Here is a 23,749-nt window from a genome sequence, read left to right as displayed (position 1 = left end):
CTAGTTGCACAATTCTTGTCCTCAATATTTCATTTCTTATATCCATATGATTAAAACATGGAAGACTGAAAACTAGGACTAGGCATGGTTGGATTAATTGAATCATATTCCTTGAACCGTTGATCGAACTAAAGTTTCAGTTTGTTAGAAAATGCAAAAACCAAAACCCGACTGTTTCAAATGATTAACCGACATCCGGTTAACTTGTTTTAGGCTAATATTCAATGATTAACCAAATCAAATCATTGGATTCAATTTAAAGTTTTAAGGTCACTATTCTTCTATTGTAATTGATCTTATGTCATATAAATTTATAAATTTAAATTAACATCCCATAAGCTTCCACCTTTGAATTGAATATAAATGAAATCCATAATCCATGTTTCAATTCTTGAAAAATAACATAGAAGTAACTAACCCAAGTTCAAAATTTTTGAATTTTTTTATTAAATATAAAATATTATATAATATATACTTGCATGTATTTAAAACATATCGTTTTCTTTCAAATAACTGCATTTACTGTATGAGCGAAACCAAAATAGACCATTGAGTGAAAAGCTAAAAAAACCTCCATACCAAAACTGAATCAGGAAAATGGTTAACTGATTGTTTTGTTCGGTTAGATTTGATTTTGCGACTGTTTGATTTTTCAGTTTTTCGGTTCTTACCCACCCCTAATGAAAGCAAGGCTGAGTATGCATGTAGTAATGAGTGTGCATTGGTTAGAAGCTCCTAAATGAGCTTTATAATGGGTAAACAGTGCCTAGGCCAATAAACATCTTGAAGGTTCATGGTCATTGCATTCTCTGGTGTTTATTCTCGTGATTACTCTTTGTAGAAATTGTGTTTGCTTAGTCCAATGCATGGCTCGCGGAGGCTCCTCCTTGCTCACCCATCAGGCTGCCGGCTTGATAAGTGGAGAGCTGTTTAACTAAATGAATTTCCTTAGTGATGCAAAAAGTTGGGAACAGTAAGATCCTGCATTATTTAATAAACGTGCATTTATTTTATGCATACTCAATGGGGTTCTGAACATCTTTACTCCATAATTGGGACCTTGAAATTTAAAACTTGAATTTATGTGAGTTTGGGTAAAATGCATGGTAAAATTTGTCAAAATTCACCAGAAAGCCACTCCCAGGCACTTGTAATTTTCTGTCGGAGCTGATATTTACTCCAACCAAAACAGTCTTGAGAATTGAGACCTAGGCCACCACCATTAGTGAAACAAAACGGATGTTTGTTTTAAGAGTGTATTTGCTTCGTCCACCTAACCCAAAAAAAAAAGGGTTAAATGTAATGAGACTGAATATTTCGGACAGGCTAAGGGACGCTTCTTAATCCATTTATGTTAGCTAATCGAAGTTTTGTCGAGTTCACTCTTGTACCTGAAATAAGTCCAGCATAAGACAGCCACTATAACTGATTCCCGAAGGTCTGTTGCAATAATTCTTAAAAACCCTATGGCCGAACTGGGAAATATTAGAGAGAGAGAGAGTATTAAAGAAAGCAAATTTAAGAAAAAGGAGGATGTAAGAAGTCATAAACCTTCAATAAAAAGATACAGATGTTCTCCTGATATTTGATTTCTGAAAAATTTACACCCTAAAGTGACTTTTTACCCAATATAAAATCTGTCTCCGACAATCAAGAGAGGCAGACCTCAAAGGTGGTTTGTGTCTTGACAAACCTGGAGAGTTTTACCGATAATTTTTCTCAATCAATTTTAATTATATACTGAAAACAGATTTCATTTTAGCAGTGATATAGAGGAAACAAAATAAAAAATTTCCACTTCATCCCTAATTCATCCATTATGCCAAAGGGCGCCTAAGAGTAAACCCCAACAAGAACCGAGTTAGTTTATTGAGATGATGACCCCGTCATTAGATAGTATGTACGTTGGTGCAGCTGTCCACCACCTGCATTGCGACCGCTAAAGCCTCTCAATCACCTCACCTGAAACTGTCGCTATATATAGCATAATCTATACCCATTCAATTCCCAAAGTGCACCATTCATTCATTCAAAATGTAAATTCTGCGAAACAAGGGTACATAAAAGCATGAATGATCAAAAGCAGGCCACCACAATATCATTCATTGTTTAAAAAAAGGAGAAGTGAAATGAGGCAGGAGGCCCAGGCTCCATCTATGTCCTCTCGTATTACATCTGGAATCCATCTGAGAGTAAGCACAGTCCAATTCCTAAATTTTTCTCCTCTTACTGGTACAACTTGATATTGATGACACATTGTTCTAAATAGAATTTCAACAAAGAAATGATCACATAGGTTATTAAATTGCCAACTCAGAACCTATAGCTGCTGTACCCTCCTACACCAGAAGATCCGTACCCTCCTAGAGATTGAGATGAAAAAGATGAGGGGAAGGTCGTGTCCGCCAAGTGTGAGTAGGATGAACCATATCCACTGTCCATCTTGCTGTAGATGCTTGAGGCTGGCTCCTTGTGAGTGCTAATGAACTCCTGCAAACAATAAACCACCAAACATCAGAAAAGGCCGAAGACAAAAACGTTAAATATAAACATATACATTGCTCTTCACTTAAGATTATTTTCGATGAACTTATATTTCACTCAAAAGATTATTTTTTATGAAATATGATTTCTTGCAGGCACTGTAAACACCCTGAAATGCCACATTAGTAAGTCATCTTACCTACCCACATTGAAAAGTAATAATTTTTATAGACAAATCACAAGCAATGGTTGTATGAAAAATAAAAGCGGATCAATTAATTTCCCTTCAAGCATGGCAAAAATGCAAGCAAAAAAATTGACGGATTAGAAGCAGGTAGGGCAGATACTCCCAGCCTTCCACACCATGTCATGGCGCACGCCCGCACGCGCACACGCACACCCACACACACACACACACATACATACATACACACACACATACCCTCCTGGAACCAAAATCTGTAATTACAACCCAGAGTAGCTTGTCCCATCTTCTAAAGTTCATTAACTAAGACAATAAAAATTGGATACAGTTACCTGAATAAGCTGCTGAGCTGTCTGAACCTGGGAAGACGTGCCCTTAATTTCCACAGTTATCTCATCCGGCAAGCCCCCGCTCTCTTGCACCTTCAGAATAGCTCCACTAGTAGTGCGAATGTAGGAAATATTTGCTCCATTGATTCCAATGATGTCCTCCGCATATGATAGAGGTACTTGCATTGTTTGTGTTATCTACAGTTTTTAAAAAATCTTTTTAAAGAATTTGACAGAGGAAAAATAAGAAACAACAATGGCAATCATAATAACTACAACGAATAACTGTAAGCCAGATATTTCAGGTTAAGCCATAACATTTGGGTTTGTAAATATCAACTAGAGTAGCTATTCCTTAATAATTAATTCCTTAATCATTAATGGGCTAAATTAAAATAGAAAGTAGTCGGTAATAGAGAAAGGATTTATGTTTGGAAGGGACCAGAAACCTGCTTAACAATATACGCCCAGCTTTGAAGAAAATTAAAATTCCCACAAATTAGGCATGTTGGTTTCTAGTAAATCATATTGACATGTCTGTCTTGACATACTTTGCTAGAATAACCAATATAAACAGTAAACTATTTAAATGGTTCTACTGACTCATGGGTTCTTTGCACAGAAGCAACAATTAATCCAACAGCTATCACAATGCAAACTTTTTCGACACCCATGAAATACTGAGAAACAGCTGAAAAACCTGAAGCATTCTCAGTTTGAAAATTTGACATCGCCATAGCTGGCTGAAAATTCATTCCAATGCAAAAGGCTAGATAGATAAAATGATCCATATTAATGACTTAGTTTACACCAACCAATCTTTCAGACCGGAGGCTGTCACAATAACAGGCAAAGGCCCACCTCACTTTTTCATCTATAATGGCATTGAATGAGAGACTTGTCAAATTTCACCATGTAGGCATGTAATCATGGAAGAATAATCACTCTTGACATATTCTTCAACTCTAGCACATTCTAAACCATGTATCTTGATGTGTCTCAGCTCTCATGTGTGGGAATAGTTCAGGGGATGCATCCTTTTGTTTCTTAATAGTTCAGGGGACCATTTGGTTCACAGAGCCAAATATATTCCCATGGAAGGACATTCCCAGGAATCACATTCCTGACATTCTCAAGAACCCGATGCTTGGCTTCACAAAATTATTTTTGTGTAGTTCACACTGTAAAGATTCCCAAGAATGTACACAAGATACCCATGTCAATGTTTGGTCAAGCATTTCAACAAGATTACCACTATTTTTTTAAAATGGTACAAACAATATACAAAGAATAATTATATTTTTAGCAAAAAAAACTTATTAAGAATATGTAGCAAATTAAATGTCCTAAAATTTTCAACCAATTAACTGATGTAATGGTGGGCAATACGATTCCAAATTTTCAACTATTATGCTATATTATCATACCAAAATAATATCATTTTTATTTTTTTTCTTGATTTCTTTTTTTGATATAATAATTTATTAGTATAAATATAATGCAATAATACAATATTATGAGCTGGCTAAAATAATGAGGGGTCTAGGGGCTATTTAGTTCAAGAAGTTCAATTCCATGGGAATGGGATTCGCATAAAACTTGGCATGGGATGTGATTCCCATATATTGTGGGAACCTTTCATTCCTTGGGAATGTGAGACTCCTGCCACTTTCACCATCTCTCCCCATTTCTTCTTCCCCTTGGTAGGCTTTCCTTCGTTTCTTTTTGACAACTTAATCACCTGCAGATTAAAACTGTTAAGCCACTCAACATGAGAATTCATTTTCTACCATGTCCTTCCCCAATGTCCGGGAAGTATAAATCCATGAAGCTATTGACTTCTCCCCAACCACCCCCTCCCAGGATCAAAATTCCTGACTTCCTGATGCCTCATCCGCCCCACCTTTACATTATTAAAGCCTTTGCAATCTCGACCATTAACATGATCATGAACCATATTGGCCTCCATCTGCATTTTCTACTTCTCTAGTACCTTTGCCAGACCTTAATCCTCCTGTGAGAAGGAATTCTCTTCAGTGTGCAACCCTTCAACGGGGCACTTGGGATACTAGAGGGGGAAAAAAGAGAAAATACACACACACAAAAAAATAAACAAACTCACAATCACCACTCAAAATGTTGTCCCTTTCTGGACAAGGAACAATTATAAAGCCATGGAAATTTCTTCTCTGGATGTGCTCTCTGCCTGCTACCCACAGTGCGGATCTGTCCTTTGCAACATTGTCCTCTACTACATGTTTTTCAATATGTAATAATTGTTGGACCTTCATCTGGACGCCCTCTTTTCTTGCATACTGGGCATCCGAGTTGGGTTTGCAGACATATGGGCCTTCACAAACATAATCTGGTCCCAAAACCCAAATTTAGAGCAACGGCAAGGTCTCTTAAAGATACCATCCAGGCCCACTTCAGTATTACCATCAATCAGGCCTTTACTACAGGAATTTGGTCAAAGTCCAAAACAATTGTTAAACATCCCAGCCCACTCCACCCCATCTTCCTTGTGTGATCATCCTTGATTGAAACCCTAGTTGCGTTAGTTTCGATTGCCATACCTTTTGTACACAGATGTTTGGCTGCTGGTGAATCACAAGCAAGCTTCTCAACCAGCATTGCACCCCCCACAAGCACAATGATCACACATATAACTTGTTCTCCCCCCACCCTCCCCCAAAAATCATCAACTTGCTCCACAATTAAAAATACTCCAAAACCCTTTACGTTTCCTAAAATGTATGTGTTTTAAATATTTAAATGTTTTCAGGCACTTACACAACTTTTTTACCACTCAGAATTTGCTCTCTTTCTAACAGCTCCTATTCCATAGGGGGGGCCAAAAAAAATTTGCAACAATCTCGATCAGCTTCTTTTCAATGGATCTGTTTTAGAAGTTCCTTCTGCCCCCCCTCCCCCCGGGGTGGGGCTAAGCCTAGATCCATCAGGTATAAAAGCTGATAACTGCTTATCTTTCCAGCCCAAGCCTAATTCCAAAACCGTCTCAAAACTTAATTGCTTGAATTGCCATCCAATATGTGAGGCTACCTAATCACCCACCAACATCCCCACCCCAAGCTTCCAAATGCCAGTGACATACCTTTCTAAAATCACTCCGCATCCCCCAAAGAGAGATCCTTACTCATCAATTTTGATCCAGATTATGCTCAAGCACAAATAAGGACTCACCCTTTTCCACTCTATTCCATCCCAGAACGAAGGTTTTCCCTTTGACTTGACCTGATTTTTTGCAGTCCCCGTCCCTCATGGTCTACAACATCCATAAAGACAAGACAAACAAATGACAAACTTAGGGAGAGGAGATGGGGAGGTTTTGCATAAGTCATCGCACTATTTCCCTTCCGTGTTGTATTGTACTATCACAAGTACTTATTGTTACAGCTATCGAACTGATGAAACCTTTTGCAACAATCTTTAAGGTGAAAATAGCAATCTCCACAAGCACTTATTGAGCATTCAGTATTATCATCAGCAAAATCACATCCTCATCATACATTTCTATATAGGGGCTAAAGGAGTTCTTTAGAAACAGATTCCTAATTTGTATAGTTTATGAGCTGGTAGGCCTTGGGGCATGGGTAAAGTTTCTCCATGGCAATTAGCAAACAGATTCAAGTCACAGAAACAGCTTCTCCAAATGCAGGTTGCAGTTATTGTGATATAACAGCCACCATACTATTTTGGAAGCTACAAAATGTCACAGCAACAAAGTCATGCATTGGATTGTTGATTACTTTATTCAGATCCCTACGTACACTCCTATGTGCTGTCATGGACTCCATTGATTATTTCATCTTATGTTTTCTCCCCATTTTCAATCATTTTCGTTAAAGCAATTCTTGCGACTACAGATCTCTACCACCACCAGAGAATCTCATAAACTACCAGAGGCCCCTTCACACACCCTATTATTTGATCCTTAAAATTTCTATTAAGTGTACAGCATCAAACTGGTGTCAAAGCTGACGCAGCCACAATTTCACAAGTATTATGGGAAAACTGAACAATCAGCAGAAGGCTAAACTTCAGGTTCAAAGTCTTGAAAATTTGATAAAACAGAACAATAGGCAGCAATCCAGCAGGAACAAGCATTAAAAAAAACATTAAATGACATGTCTACCATTAATCAGGATCTATAAAGAGACTATAAACCGAGGACCCTGACCGAATATAAACCCCCGGGCCGAATAAGAACTTGGTGAAGAAGAAAATGTTGCAAAGGGATGCATGCAGGTTGCAAAGATTGATGTAAAAGGTTTTCCTGATTTGATAGTTGCTGTAGAGCAGTGCTCCAACCAGTAGGGCAAGTCAAAAGATTGTAACCGCTGTTACTACAGACGAATTAGAGAAAAAGCTTACTCAACGAACTATGTTGAGGTAAATACAAAGAAGGGTCACCCACTCATCCCCCCTCCCAATAGTTTTATGGGATAAGATGAATAACGTACAACAATATACACTAAATAATTTTCATGACAAACACTTTAGAGAGAAATTTAATACATAAATCATGCAATCTACTGCAGAAGAACGGAGGAAGATCCCTTCTTGTTCTAACCTTAGATCAAATAGTAAGTCAAAGTAACAAAAAGAAGAATATTTGGTACGGAGAACTGTTTAATTATATTTACTCAGTAAAAAGAATCTGTCGCCTACCTATTTTCAGGCCTGGAAGCACAAGGAATAAGTTGGTGGAACCAAAAAGAAGGCTGATGATTTACAGAGTTTTGAGAGCATCCTAAGAATATGTATGTCCTTGGGAGATAGACAAGGACATCTAAAGTCAAATAATTAATATGATTTGATCCACAAAACAAGGGGCGCAAAGTAAGAGACATCTTTTTAGGAAACAAAAATTAATGACTTAATCAATTATAACATGAAGCACACGAAGCAATGCCTCAATAATTCCCATATGTAAACCCATATGGACCTAATCCCACAATATTAAACCATATAGTTCCAAATAAAGTGAAATTCGGGTTGTGCACAAACCATTGAACCGTTACGCACATGACTCTAATATGTAAGAAATTGGCATTTTTTAAGTGGGGAAGCATGTCAATGTTCCACAGGAGCAATTTTATAATATACAAATGGCTGTTTGGATGTTCTAGAAAATTATATTGATTTAGAGATAAAATTGCTTCCATATTTCGTGTTAGATATTTTATAAATTTATTTAATTCCTGCATAATGTGCAATATCTTAATTCCTTACAACTGCATCAAGGCACACACAACCATGCACGTGCATGCACACATATGCATATTACTATATTAGATTGTTCTGCAAAAAACTTTAATCAAGCGAATGCTAAAAGAAATTTTTACTGCCAGGAAGACTCCAAATCTTGAAGTTTCTAGGATTACATGTAAAATGTAAAAATGAGAACACCCCTGCTTCACTCCCAAAAGAAATAGGGTGCGGCTCGCCAGCAGAAAAGGGAGGAGAAACCCTCTTACCTCAAAAGCATGAACAATTATGTGTTTTCCAATATTTTAAAAGGTTCCAAGAGGTTTTCCTTGAGGCTCACCTCAAGACCAAGGCTTGCCTAAAACACCATATGGATCAATCTTAAATACCGAAACCCAAGAAGTCCAATGCATTATGTAATGAGGCTTATGTATTTGTTAAAAGGCAAAATTTTTGCTCTTTAGTTGAGGTTAATGCATTTTGGGATGAATTTCAAATTAGACTTGGCTAGAAAATTTAACTGCATGTTTGTAGGAAATAAAATTTCATTATGAGATTGTTTATAAAACTAGTATATCTTGAAAACAATATGAAAATTGTGATGTTATAGCAATCTCTTGGCATAATTTACGAAAAAAATTCAAGCTAATATTTTTTTTAAATGGCCAACAAGTAGTTTACATATTATATTTTATTCCTTTTTATAAATAAAAAAAAGAATAAACTTGTTAGATTACATTTTTTTAAGTATGATTTTTCTTATTTATTTATTTATTTTTAAAAAATATAAGTGCAAGTATAAGGATTTTTTTTTTTTTCAAAAAAAGTGTTGATTGATTGATTCCTCAACACCTTATGGCTTGTGCATTAACTCATGCAGGTTAAAAACTTAAAATGTCATGCCTTATGCCTTCACATTTTAAAAAATTGATGTTTACAGCAATATCAACAATGAATCTTTTCGCCATGAACTCCAAATGAATTAGACAAAAGCAAACCTGAGTAATGACAGGAGCAGCAGTCCGCCCAAGTCCAGAAGATCGTAATGCAAGTCCAGGATCTTTTCCATAGAGTGAGAGTCCAGAATGCGAGAGCTTAGAATCCAATTGAGTTTCGCGTTCAAAAATTAATGGATCACGCCTCAATGAAAGGGAATAATCAGTTTGAGGGCCAGGAGCAGAAGTAGGAGCATTCTGAAGCAGGGACTGGCTCTCTACTTTGTTGCGATCCTGTGTGATCGTTGCATTGTACTGGCAAAGTGGCAATGGCTTATGTATTAGAAGAATAGGTGCGCACGCACACACATCGACAAATTTATAACTGAACTTACATTTTTCTCGAATATAGGAATAACACTGCGATCAACTAAGAATTTCCTCAAGTGTCCCAATACTGCTTCTAATCCTTTTAAAACGCTGGAAGATTCACCATGTATCTCTACAATTCTCTCATCTGAACTAGCATAGGATGGCAGTTCATCTGCACACCAAAAAAAATGTGATCATCAGATTTCTGTTTGAAATTAAAATATTAGGAAAAAATTTGGAATCATACACAGACAAAATAAGTTGACAAACACACCAAGCAGGGAAACTAATCCAGTCCTGGGATTGAAATCTAAGGACCTGTACTAACAATTAGGGCACAATTTACTAGCACAGCCAATTTTATTGGTGCTTTGAAATGTCCAAGATCAATGTTTTAGTCAGGAAGTGTTTATACATAACATAACTTAAATAAGCTTAAAGTGGGAGAAAAACCTCTCCTGGGTAGATTCATGCTAAAGTTAGTCTCTGATTGTAAGCACAAATTGGGAAATTTAAAACAGTATGGCCAACACCACCACCACACGCCTAACCTCCCAGCACTGAAGCCCTTTACAAAACCGAAGATACCAAAACACTCTGGCTGAGGTGTAAAGCCAACCAAATCATACACCAATGTATGTCCACCAATAGAGCATAAGTTGAGGTAGTAATTTTCAAAACCACACCCTTATATGAAAGAATAATTTTCCAATGAAAGATAGGATAAGTGCAATTTCAGAAGAGAGATAAGACATCCACCTCTGAAAGGAAAGAGCAAAAAAGAAAAGAAATGAAACACTCAAAAACTGAAGCCCCCACATTACGTTGAATGTGAGCAAGATCTACTTCTAAAAACAACTTTGGCCCACAGCAATTGCAGAGGCATAAGCTAACCCACTAAAACCTGGCATTTCTCTACAATCACTAAAACGAAATCACTACGAGCATAGAACAATGCCATAATTATTTGGCCTCTTCACCCCTTCCAAAGCCTCCAAAAAATTTCATTAACAAATGCTCCAACATCACCAAGCAAACTTACTGCCCCTCAGAAATGCCAAACAAGCAATTTGGAATAGATCAAACAACAAAATGTTGAAGACAAACATGGGACCTGTTAAAGGACGTATGAAAGCATTAGGAACCAGTTCTTTATTATCGTCATCTATGATAAATCATTAGTGTTAACCCTCTATTTTCTATAAGCATCTCTTTATTGAAGATTGACCAAGCAGGCTGGTGTTGGACGGCCATGATTGGAGCCCCATCAAGGAAAGCTTTGCTCAGTGGTTAGGAGGCCTTTTGAAGAAAGAAGTTGAGAAAACAGTGATGGAGATGTGTAGGGAGAGAACCCCTGGCCCAGACATTTTTAATTCTAAAGAAAAAGAAATTTATTACCAGAAAAGAGAAGAATTTACAAGGGGGTGGAGCATAAGAGGTCCTCCTGAAATAAAGAAACAAAAAACAAGTAAACCCTAGTCCTGACAATTTTACAATGTTTTATCCAGAGAATTGGGAGATCTTGCATGACGATATATTATGAGGAATACCATATAAATGGGCTGGTGGGTAAACCTGTGAACTCACCTACTTCACCCTCATCTTTGAGAAATAGAGAACTATGAGGGTGAGCTAGCCTTTAAAAGACATATCTAAGCTCTCATCTAAGAATTTGAGGGATATCCTGGGAACACAATGACCATGGCTCAATCTACTTTCTTTAAAGACAGGAAAATTTAGACGCTGTGTGGAAAAAGTGGATTACAGGATTCCTGAGCTTGAAGTATAGTTCACTTATTGTCAACGGTCAGCCTAGGGAGTGTTTTAGAGCTCCTAAGGGGATTAGACAAAAAAATCCGCATTTTTAATTACCTGGTGGCTGATATTCTGAGCAGGATGTTCTTGCATACTTAGGAGTTGGGGATGACAAAGGGTCTTTCCATTGGCAGAGAGGAGGTGGTCTCTCATCTCCAGTTCACAGATGATACTAAGCTACTCCTTAAGGATGGTATTGTGAATTCTAAAAGGCAATCATTATGCAGAAATTTTTCAAAAGGATCTCAGTATTAGAGATCAACTTCTCCAGCAGTGGAGTGACGAGTTTTCATGTATATGGCAGGGCTTTTAGAAAAAGGCCCTGGCGGGTTGTGCTTCCTTGGTGTGGCCAGTCTCCTCATCTTGGTCTCATGCTGGGTGGCAACACTTATTTGAGAGCGTTCTGGGATCCTATGGCTGAGAGGGTTGGTAGAAGGTTGGACAGTGGAAAAAAAGATCGTTAGAATCGGGATCCTACATAGGATTGTTGCTGGGGTCCACAGGGCCGGCTCATAGGATCAGATAATGGATCATAAGATTCTATTTCCGATATAAAATAAATCAAAATATCATGTATTGGGCATTGTATGATAACTCCCATAAAAATTTTTCTTTCAATAATTTGACCCTAAAAAAAAATTGAACAGTCTAAATTGCAAAGTGCTCTACAAAAGGCAGATAGTTGCTAGCTTGTTTATTTGATAATTGTAAGTAAAAAGAGAAGCAGAATGAAGAGAAAAGGAAGAAGACATTGCTAATCTTAATTCAATCAGACCATAAGAAGAAAAGTTGGGAAGAGAAGGAAGAGGGAAAAAGGAAGAAAAATAAAAGCTTTTTGCAGAATTTATTATTAGTCAAAAAGAAAAGAAGAAAAACAAAAAAAAAATAGAAGTCATATGCTCTCTGATTTGGGAAAAAAATAGGCCTCGGTCTTGTTGATAATAAGAGAAAAGAGAAGGAAGAAAGTCAAAAACCACAAAGATAATGCAAAACTGCAACAAGCTTGCAACTTTAAGCTCTGATCTGGACTGTACAACTCTCTGCAGTAGAGTAAGGTTCACCCCTTCTAACAGGCATTGCTGACCATGCAAGATGTGAATAATTCTCTTCTTTACCGAAATAAATGCCAATCTAATTTTTTTTAAGTCAAATTTCATGCGTATATCATCCAGAACATCTTGCATGCTTTAAAAATTCTCACAATTAGCAATTAGTCAGCAAGTTATATTTTACCCGTTATTTTTAAAATATCATTATTAAATAGTGACAAAAAGGCAGTAAACTGAAAGAACAAAACACAAACAAAGAAAAATCTCAAAACCCATATTTATAGTGGCTCAGCCTCAAGACATCCATAAACCTGTACTCCTATGTTCTAAATAATAACAAAAGATTTGGAAATTTATGTCATTCATCATTCCCTTAAAGTGCTCATCTGCACAGCTACAATATGGTAGTCATCAAGAAAAGGAACACTATTTCATAGATTTATAAATATATTATGAGATAGAGGAGCTAAGAAGAGACAAAAAGGGCATAGTTGAAAGACTTAAACTTGTATGCTAATATAATTCCAATATTATTTGTTCACAAAAAATATGGAACAGGGGGCACACCTTCAGACAAAACACGAACAGAGGCACTGGAGATCTCCTGTATCGCTTTAATAGTAGACCCTTGTTTTCCGATCAGATTAATGGCTTGCGAAGATGCCACCAATAATCTCATTGAACAAAATGCAGCTGCTGAACCTGCACCATCACCCTCACTAGGAGAGAGACCAGCAACACGTTTGAATACTCTAAGTGCAGCATCCATTGCAGGGGATAGTTGTGCTTCTGTCTCTTCTTTCCCAGATATAAGAACCTGTGGGGAATGCAAGACAATGAAACTGGAACAGGTGAGCCATCGCATAAATAAAATATGGCTTTATAGTAAGGCATACAAGGCCATTATTGACATCCTCCATGTAAAATGAAGAAAATTATTGGTCTCGCAGTGAAACAAAAGAAAATAATTTTATTGAGGAATAGAGAGCCAGAAATTTTTTTTAAAACATTTTGAACCTTGCTCCGTTATGTAAAATGAGGAAAATGTGTAGTCCTGCAACTGAGCTTGAAAACATAATATAATTTCGGAATTGAAAATTAGAAAGAAGTCTTTTAGAATTTTTTTTTCACTAGTCTGATTCAAACAGACAAGTAAAAACACACTGACAAGCATGTTAAAACAAACATAAATGTTTGTCACTGAAAGCTATTATAGTTTCCAAAGAACAATAAGTTTCAAGTACCCATGTAGTCAAAGCTACCTTTAACCCTTCATAAACTGAAGAATAAATTACTTTCATTTTACACTATATGACATTTCATCCCAGTGATAAACAAATCGAAGCAAAATTATCATTTCAAAAGTTGGTAAAACTTTCCATGGTACCAAAATCAACATTGATCATATATCTGAGTAGTACAGCCATAAATGTGTAATTCATAAAATAAAATTATGTATGACATGCAACTGCTAGTGCCCACAGTCCATGAACATGGATGTGAGCACGAAATTTTTTACAGAATACAGGTTGAATACTAAAACTCACCAAATCTAAATGCAAAGACACTGAGAGTTCAACAATGATAAAAATACAAGTCATACAATGATTTCTGTGACAATAAGAAAGCCGAGCTGTGCATGAACCCAGTGAAACCAACCCACCTACCTTAAATCACACTAAAACCACCCAAAAAATGAGCAGTTCAGGAAGTAGTCAGTTTAGAAGCAAACCACACAACCAATTTGGTTCAGTTGGAGTGTTAGCTGATTAGAAACCGATCATAACTCAAAACTGACTGACATATATAAAACAACTCAACCACCATTTCTCAGTTACTACTGATTTAGATGATTCGGTCTCATAATTAGACATCTTGACCTAGTTCATCTATTCTCAGTCACCAGATGCCGTTTCTCCCCCATCTCTGCTCAACATCCCTTTCTCAGCAAATGCAAACCGACAACAATTGCAACACACAATGTCAGCATCTCAAGGTATTTGAGATTAATTGTTTGTTTAAGATTGAGATGACTCAAGATATTTGATAAAACAATTTGGCTTGGAGTGTTACAATTCAATTCAAATTGGGCTTTGGTTGCAGATGTGATGATTGGGTTTCGACAGTGAAGTTAGAAGAAGCTAACTTGCAATTTGTTCTGCAAGTTGCAGTCGAACATGCATCTACACAGTAGTCACCTCTAGGAAGAGGCATCCATTATATCATGGACTACAGTACCTATCACACTCCAAGTGCTACTTATAAATTCCAGTACAAGAAATTTCAACTTCAACAGAAAATACACCACATACCTTCAAACATACAAAAAAACAATTTAATGCATGACAGGTCTCCTTCAACGTGGAAAACAGCATAACCTCATGCTCTTCCACTAAACATAGTAAAGAGAGTTAATCATTGATAATCTTGTAAAAGAGACAAATAAGGACAAAACCTAAAAGCAAAATGTCAATAAAAAAATTAAAAGGGAGTGTTTAGATGGTTTTCTTCAATCCCAAAATATTTTATCCACAGAAAATGAGATTACCTTTTTGAGTTCAGCTTCCTTTATTTTTTCTCTCTCTCTTTTTGATAAACAATGAAATTTATGAAGGGAAGAAAGAAATTATAGAGGGCAAATCATCCTCAAAAGGAAAAAACAAACAAACAAACAAACAAGGAACAAAAAGGCTAAAATAAAAAACAACACAAGACCAATGAAGCAAAATTCTGAAACCCCTCTACACGTCACTTAGGGAAATTCTCTGGGCAGACCACAAAAACTGAAGCAAGAAAAACCACCTTGCTCAAATTATACTAGCAGGAATATTTGAGCCTTATTATATTATTGTATTAAGCTCCAACCAAATACGTCAAATTAAAACAAAAAGCACATTCCAAAAAGCCTTTTGTCCTTATGCTTTCCAAACAACAAAAAAGTTAAGCCAAAGGAGGCAAACTCTCCAGAGGAGGAGGAGAAAGATCCAATGCTGCCAAAAAGCACAGAACAAATTGTTCCAAAGTACCCCAAAAATAATAACAATGCAAAAATAGACGCAAGTGCATCTTCCCACTTCAATAGCGGGTGCACATCAAGAGAAAATGAAAGGGCACAAAGAAAATGAATCAAATGAGTAAAGAATAATTTTCAATAAAATTTCACAATAGCATCCAAGGCTCAACTCTTTCCATGCCCCAAAAGAACAATGAAAAGAACCCAATGCATTCAACAAAAGAATCAAATCATTTGCCTTGTTCTCAAATTCCAAAAGACATGCTCCCATGAGGGGAAAAAATCTGATATAGGAACAATATAGAGATTAAACAATTCAAATGTTGATCTGAAGAGCATCCCCCAATCCAATGATCCTCTTAGAAGCACTCTCTCTCCCCATGCAACCCTACACCTCACAAGGGTAAAAAGGGAAGAAAATTTTGAGAAATAAATTCCAAGGAGCCTCCCACAAGTGACATTTCCTCAGAGGATCTAGCATATCTAGCATCCAAACCATTTAGCCAAATCCTCCCTCTTTCCTAGGCTCAAACCACTTAACCACCAGCCAACTAACACGATCTCGTCCACCATCAACCCACCCTAGACCACAAAGAATCCCACAGTAAAACGTGAAAGAAGAGAGAAAAGCTAGAATCAACACAACTGGAACCCTTAATGTGAACCCCTTCTCACACCACCAAATCCATCCAAACCCCTAGAAACATTCTTAAGCACCAGGTCCCACAAAGGGGTGGTAGTTGTAGGCTTCCCACCTAAAAGTACAAAAAAATACACAAGGGGCAACTTAAACCCCCACACATGCCACAATAGCATCATGGGAAAGAGCACCTAAATCCAGATTAATACCTGCAATCCCACTCTTATACAAATTTATTTTCAAAGCACCATCATCTTTTTGAAAATCTACAAGATAGTTAACGAGCTAAGAAAACTAACAATATCTTGAGACAAAAAAAGGATCGTATTGTTTGCAAATAGTAAATGCAATCCAGACAAGCTCTCAGACCCCACCTATTCAATTCAATAAATTCTCATCCAACATTCTACCCTCAATAATCATTTTGCTTAAAACATCAACCAATAGCAAGAAGAGAAATGGGGGCCAAATTTTTGGGTTCCCCATTCACAATCACAGAGAACTATCTGGAAATCATTTCCTCCATCTCATCCTAATATCCCTTCCCCCCACAAGGAAATTTATCAAGCTATCAATGAAAGCAGTGGCGATAAAAAATCAGTTTCTGATAGTTTTTCATTGGCTTTCTTTCAAGCTAGCTAAGAACTTCCCAAGCAGACCATTATCAACATTTGTACTGACTTCTTTACGGTAAAGGTGGATTTGTGAGTCATCTGAGCTACATGTTTATAATGCTGCTCCCCAAGAAAACTGGGGCTTTGATTTTCACACTCTTAGTCTTAGAGGTAGTATTGACAGGATTCTATTCAAAGTCCTTGCTATAAAGCTTAAAAAGGCAATTTCAGAGGTAACTTGCTAACACCAATATGTTTTGTACCAGGATCATTAATGCAGCTCTTGTAGCTAGTGAAGTTGTGGGTGTCTATAGTAAGGATATAAAGAGTAAGATGGTTTGCAAGCTTGACATGGAGAAGGATTTTGATCATCTGAAATGGAGTTTCCTCCTTCATATCCTCATAAAAATGGCTTTTGGGAGTTGTGGTGCAGGTATATCCAACAATGCATTTCAACCCTTCCTTTTCAAACTTTTAGTGCTTGTCAACGGCTACCCGTCAAAATTTTTTTGCACAACTAGAGGTTTGAAGCAAGAGATCCCCTTCCCCCTTGTTTATCTCGGTAATGGGAATTTCTATTATTAAGACCGCTTTCAAAGGAGCCTTCCTCAGAGATCTTAGCATTGGAATGAAGAAGAAATGGAAGCCTCGCATCTCCTTTTCCAGACGATACCGTTATTTTTTGTGGAAAAGACCCTCCCTCATATAATCCTTAATCTTAGGTGCATTCTTCTTGGGTTTGAAGTAGTCTCCAAATTGATAGTGAACTTAAGAAAAAAGTTCACTCATTCTACTCAGGGGCAAAACTAAGGGGCCTCTCCTTGCAGGCTTCTTGGAATGCAATGAAGGAGTTTTTCCAATCACTGACCTCCTCAAAGATCTTAGCATTGGAATAAAAGGGAGGAAATGGAAGTCTCCCAATCTCCTTCTTTGTAAACAATATCATTATTTTTTATGAAAATCAATCTCAGCATGTCCTCAATCTTAGGTTCATGGTTCAAGGGTTTGAAGCAATCTCTAAGTTGAAGGTGAACTTGGGAAAAAGTGAGCCCATTGAGGACAAAACTGAGGGGCTTCTCCTTGTGAGTCTCTCGAGATGCAACCTAGGGGCTTTTCCAATCACCAACCTCGACCTTCCTCTTGGTGTGGTGTGAAATTCAAAGACAAAAGCGTTTGCGACCCCATCATTGAACGATTTGAGAGGAAATTGGCTGGTTCAAAGAATAATTATACATCTATAGGTGAGAGACTCGCCCTTAAAAAGATCAGATTCGATCTATCAGATGTCCCTCCTACTTATGCCTTGCTCAATTGCCAAAATGTCAGAAGGAATTCAAAGGAGATTCCTTTGGGAGCTGTTCAGGGGAAGAATTCAAATATCATCTTGTCAAATGGGGGTTGGAAAAGAGCCTTTAAGATATGGAGGTACAGGACTCAAATCCCTATATACATTCAACAAAACCGTCCTAGAAAATGAATGAGATTCATGAAGAAGGACAATCTTTAGAGAGAAATCATTGCTTCAAAATTTGATCACGACTAAAGCCAGCAAAGGAGTGTATGGAGTCGGAGAATTCTCCATCGGAAATTGGTTGGGAGAATTTTTTTTCCCTTTCTATCAGCTTCCACATGGGCAATGGTGATATTATTTTCTGCTAGAATGATACTTGGTGTGATCAATCACCCCTTAGCACCAAATTCCCTCTATATTCAGTTTGGCTCATGACTGCAAACCAAGGGATTTTTTTGGCATATTCCCTAAATTAGAAATTCTTTGAATCAAGAAATTGAGTATATTTTTTTATTGCTTACGCAAAATCCATTATGGAACACCACTAGCGATCCCAAATGGATCCTACACAAAGACAGTGGGTCTACAATCAGATTCTTTTACAGGAAACTCACCCCCACAGCAGGAAATAGAAAGAACTTTTCGTGGAAGCTCATCAGAAAAACAGCAGCCCACACAAAAGTTGCTTCCTTTGCGTGGAAGGCACTCTTGGAAAACTTCTTACGACACATAACCTTCAGAAAAGAGGGCTGCCCCTAAAGGGTTGAAAGTTGAAGCTATTGATGGCATCCTCTTAAATTGCACCTGGGCCAAAACCCTTTGGACTTCGCCACATCCTTCTTCAAACAACAGTGGTAGAAAGAGAGTTATGATCACAAAAGATATCCACTCTAGCAAAGTGAGAATGGAAAGCAGAAACCTTTTCTTATGAGGAGGGAAAGAAAAAGGTTCAGCCACACCTTTAAAAGTTATTAAAGACCTTTGGGGACTACTATTATTACCAGGTGGCATTATAAGTTTGCTTTTGGTTGATTCACTTGTAATTTTTGCTTTTGGTTGATTCACTTGTAATTCTTGATTTTTTTAACTCCATGTTGTGCAGGTAATCACACTGATATTTGTATTTCGACAGCATCCCCTCGATACCCTTTAATGAAACTTTCTTTGCAGGAAAAAAAAGAGAGTTCCTTTAGGCATGTATGAGTGTATCCATGCACTTTGAATGAATATATAGTCAAAAAAAGGATGCCTTCAATCTCTCATCCCATAATTATAAACCCCTCCAACCAAGTTCTATCTAATGATCGCATAGGCTTTCATAATTTTTCACATTCAATTACATATCTGGGTGACAGGGTGCACCCCTTTCACACTTCTTGTGCCAAACCACATTCAATAATTTGCTTGTCAATACTTAAAAAACTAAAGATGCAACACCTACTTCTTGTTACCTATAATCCAGCTCAGCATGATTTTGTTCAAGCACATACTATGGATGATGTGAAATGATTGTTCTTCTCTGTTCCAGCTTAACCTTGAAGAGATCATCGACTTCTATGATCAATGTAATTAATTGGAGGAAATAGAGATGAAGAGGTACTCTGCCCTTTCTATTTGTAAAGGCAGAGTAAAGATCACAAAAGTGATCCACAAGAAAGCATGCGCAAGAAATAGTCATTCTTAGTTTCTTACCATGCACAAAAAGCAGCAGTGCATATCTGTGCCAAAACTGCTTTTATGCTACACAAGGCTATTCCTTGCAGATACACTGCCAGGTCATGGTATTATAACAACAATTCATACAAACAGCATGTCTATGATATTAAACTTTTCATACAAAATATTTTAAAATGGAAAATGATGGCACAGAAAAACAGTAAAAATTAAATTAACCAAATAATTATGAAAATCATGCTGCACAGCCAAAATAAGAATGTACCCAGAATCTTATCTCATAAAAACTGAAACATTAAGAATGCTTCTATGCGATCTTATTTCCAAGTAAAGCAATTAAAATCTCTACAAAACGATAGGGGATTCTTCCACTTTAATGCACGCTTTTTATTCCCCTACATAAGTTTGTAAAAATAATTGTTGACTAGCAAAAATAATGGCATTATGGCAATATAGGAAAATATTGCATATTCCATGCATTGAAAAATATTTATATCCCAGTATTAGCACATAACTACTCAATAAATAAATATCTCATAACTGATATTCAAATAAATATCTCATAACTAACTGATATACACCTTTATCTCCATAAAATTATAGTTAAATAGCAAAGCATGGAACTGTAAGAAAAGGAATGACTCAGACGAAGCTTGTTGCGTCCATTTCAGAGTGTTCTTCAGAACAAAATATCACGTGAATTACAATACTATGGCTCTGCATGAAAAAACATTCCTTGTCCAATGCAAATGGTGATACTTTATAAAAGATCAGGACATAAAATATAGAAAATTTTATACAGGCTTGCCTTAAAGAAAATACTACATATCTCATAACACATAAGTACCTATATTCTCCTCAACCCACTCCTTATAACTACCTATATTCTTTCTTAAAGTATCTGAGTTTAGCCTCTCATTGATTCAAAAAAAGGTCAGCCTCTCAAGTTAGTTATAAAGCAAACATGACTACCTTTCTTATGCTTGGAATTTTCTAATTTAAATATGGTTAATATTGTATTTTTACTCAAGCATATCCTCTAAATGAATGTTTCGCTCCCTCTCTTCCTCAAAGAGACTTATCTCAAGCCATCAAAGCACACGGCACGCATATCATTATCGGTTCCAGCATGACTTCTCTTAACTTCTCTTTTGGTTATATTGTAATAAATTCTTCTTTATTATTTTTATTTTTTGTGCAACTTCATTTTAATATTTGGACTACTTCGAGAAAATATTGAGTTTTCCATTATAAATCATATTTATAAAATCATATATTTATTAGTACTCATATTTGCCCAGCAAGTATTTGCGCAATGGTAAGCAGGAGCAGATCTGCATAGTGCTGAGTGTGGCCTATAGTCCCACTCAAATGGTCAAAGAGTCCTTCATGAATGTGTGTGGATGCGTATGAATCTAAGCAATCATTTTTTTAAAGAATTGCACTTGAACCCACTCAAGTTGCCTACGTGGGGTTAAAATCCAAATAAATATAATTGAGGCATCTTTCAAAATTTTAAGAAATAAAAGAATCTATTGAGATTTTGAGGGTTTGTGCTAAGATTGAAATTTAAAATAATAATAATTATTATAATAATAATAAAGCGACAGCCTTTGCCATTCCTGGAGGAAATGACTACCTTTGCAACCCTATCTAACTAGATTACACATTATGCATAAAGACCCCACTGGTTAGATGTCCTTGGTTCACCATGGAAGATAAGGTGTTACATTAAACAGTAAGGCTGGCATATCCAAGCTGAAGGTAAAATGTTCAAGTCACAAAAATAGTCTCAAACACGGTGGTAAGTCACCGTACACCCCCTCCCAGAACCCTGATGGCATGGGAGCCTTGGGCACTAGGTGTTACATTTTTACATTTTTTTTCTTTTATATTTGCACATAAATATACAATAATTCATGAGTAACCAATAGATACATAAAAAAATCAATTAAATTATAAAACATACGAAAGTATAAAATGTAAATAAACAATTTATTTCATATAAACTAAATAAATAAAATATATTACTTGTGCATTGCATGCAATCTATAGCTAATTCTGCAGAATGCACATAACAGAAATCACAGATGATGCATTTACACTTTCTATTATAAAATGATAGCCCTACATATCCAAGTATTTGCTTCTAGACAAAATGAAAGTGCTTACAAACAAATCCCAAAAACCCATGAACAATGATACATATGTACTGAAGTAAATCAGGCAATTTGACAAAACGCAAACAGAATCATTATAAACAGATAACAATGAAGGGGAAAACAAAAATTACTAATGGATAAAACTTTACTTTTGGCTGTAGAGGAGAATATATATATATATATATATATATATATATGAGCAAAGAAATGGTTTCTATCAGCCAATGTTGACTGGTTCCATAACTCATGAGATGAAAATAGGAAAAAAGGGGCAGAGAGAAGTGGATAGAAAATGGTTTAGAGAGAGAGAGAGAAAGAGAGAGAACTACTTTTTCTCCATCAAATAGGATAGAAATGGAGAAAATGTAAAAAGACTTGAACTCCCTCAGACAAGTTTAAAAAATATTTTTTTCTCTTATTAAATCAAGCGATGGGAAGACCTCTTGTCTTCTCTTGTATGAGTTTCTCACTTTTTCTTTCACTTCGCTTGCCATGAAATGAACTCCTAAGATATAAACCACTTTATATGCGGTAACCAAAAGTCAGACAAGTGACAACTGACTTCAGATGATAACAATAGCAAAAAAAATAAAAACCCTAAGCTACTTGAAAACATTTTTTCTTCCTTTTAGAAGCAAAAAATTGCAGCTACAACTACAGAAACAATAACATCGGAACAGAATAAGTAATAATCAGTAAATGCATAAAATAATATGTATAAATCCGAAGAAGGTAAGAGAAGGGACCGACGATGCGATCGGGAGTGCCGATTGGGGCGTCGAGGATGCGAATGCGAGCGCGAGTATCGTCGCACATCTTCTTAACGAGCTCGCCCTTGCGTCCTATGATGCTCCCGACCTTTAGAACGGGCACTATCAACCTGAACACGTTGTCTCCCGGCCATCCCGGCCACTTCGGCCCCGTCGAAGATGGTTTCCCCGACGCCGCATCTGCCGCAGAAGCCGTAACCTGCGTTTGAGATTCCGTCGCCTCCACCACGGGCTCCACCGGGGAGGACTCTTCGGCCGACGGAGAAGAGGAAGCCATTAAATTCCCCCTGTGCGAGAGCGAGAGAGAGTACAGAGCCCAGAGCAGAAGAAGGGTAGGGCTGAGGAAAGCAAAGAAGAGAGAGGGTTTTGGGCGTCGGGTCTACTACTTAATGAAGTCTTGAGGTATCACTTCTTAGACGGTTGCATGCGAAAAGCCGTTCTGATGCCCTTGGGCCGGGCTGGCCGAGCCGGTACCGGTCGTATAAGGCCTTTTGGGTTAGCCGCTCAGGCCAGCCTCCCTAAGCAAGTTAATCATATGCTTTTAAACCCAAAAAAACAAATCTTAATCATAATAAATGATATGAGTATGTTTTATGTGATGTGGTACTAAATATTTAGTGTTATTTTTTAATGGAAATATGTACAAGATTATGGAGAATAGTATTTTTGTTTAAAGTAAGTTATATAGTTTGTGTTTCACATATTTAACACAATCTATTTGCATGTTTTTAGACAAAAAAACACTTAATTGCTTCGACCATATGTGTCCCGATAAAATGGTGTCACGTAAGCTTTATGTAAAGTCACGATACTTTTTTGGCACCATTTTCTCGAATGAGGATATATGCCCTTAGGGCATAATATTTCTTTTAAATGAATTATAATCTGCCTTTTTTTGTATCTTCGATATTTACAATCTATCATATAAATTATCATACATTTTGAGTACTATTTTTTAAATCTATGTATATCAAGTACATAAATGTGTATTTTTAAAATTTTTATCTCACTGCCAACTGTCATTAGTCATGCCTCTTCCTCTAAATTAATTTTAAACCATTGACTACATATTTAATGAAAACTGGTCATGATATTCCAAAGCAATAAGAGGTGTTGCTAATAGACACTACTTGAAGTTTAAAGACTAAAGTTTTACTAAATCAC

The 23,749-nt window shown here is 36.7% G+C and overlaps 1 protein-coding gene across 1 annotated transcript; it reads right to left on the bottom strand.

The window, feature by feature from the left end:
- Window positions 1-2,073: 2,073 nt before the first annotated feature.
- LOC131151832 (RNA-binding KH domain-containing protein PEPPER-like) lies at window positions 2,074-23,040 on the bottom strand. The gene is made up of 6 exons (XM_058103261.1): window positions 22,566-23,040; window positions 12,989-13,238; window positions 9,581-9,729; window positions 9,249-9,500; window positions 3,022-3,216; window positions 2,074-2,490 (listed from the first exon to the last, which is right to left on the bottom strand). The coding sequence occupies exons 1-6, from the start codon at window positions 22,860-22,862 to the stop codon at window positions 2,314-2,316; spliced, it is 1,320 nt and encodes a 439-aa protein (XP_057959244.1). The 5' UTR covers window positions 22,863-23,040; the 3' UTR covers window positions 2,074-2,313.
- Between the last annotated feature and the right edge of the window lie 709 nt (window positions 23,041-23,749).

Source organism: Malania oleifera, chromosome 3 (genome assembly GCF_029873635.1).
Source record: "Malania oleifera isolate guangnan ecotype guangnan chromosome 3, ASM2987363v1, whole genome shotgun sequence".
NCBI classification, from domain to species: Eukaryota; Viridiplantae; Streptophyta; class Magnoliopsida; order Santalales; family Ximeniaceae; genus Malania; species Malania oleifera.
The sequence above is the reverse complement of the archived record's forward strand: the minus strand, read 5'-3'. Positions and strand labels throughout refer to the sequence as shown.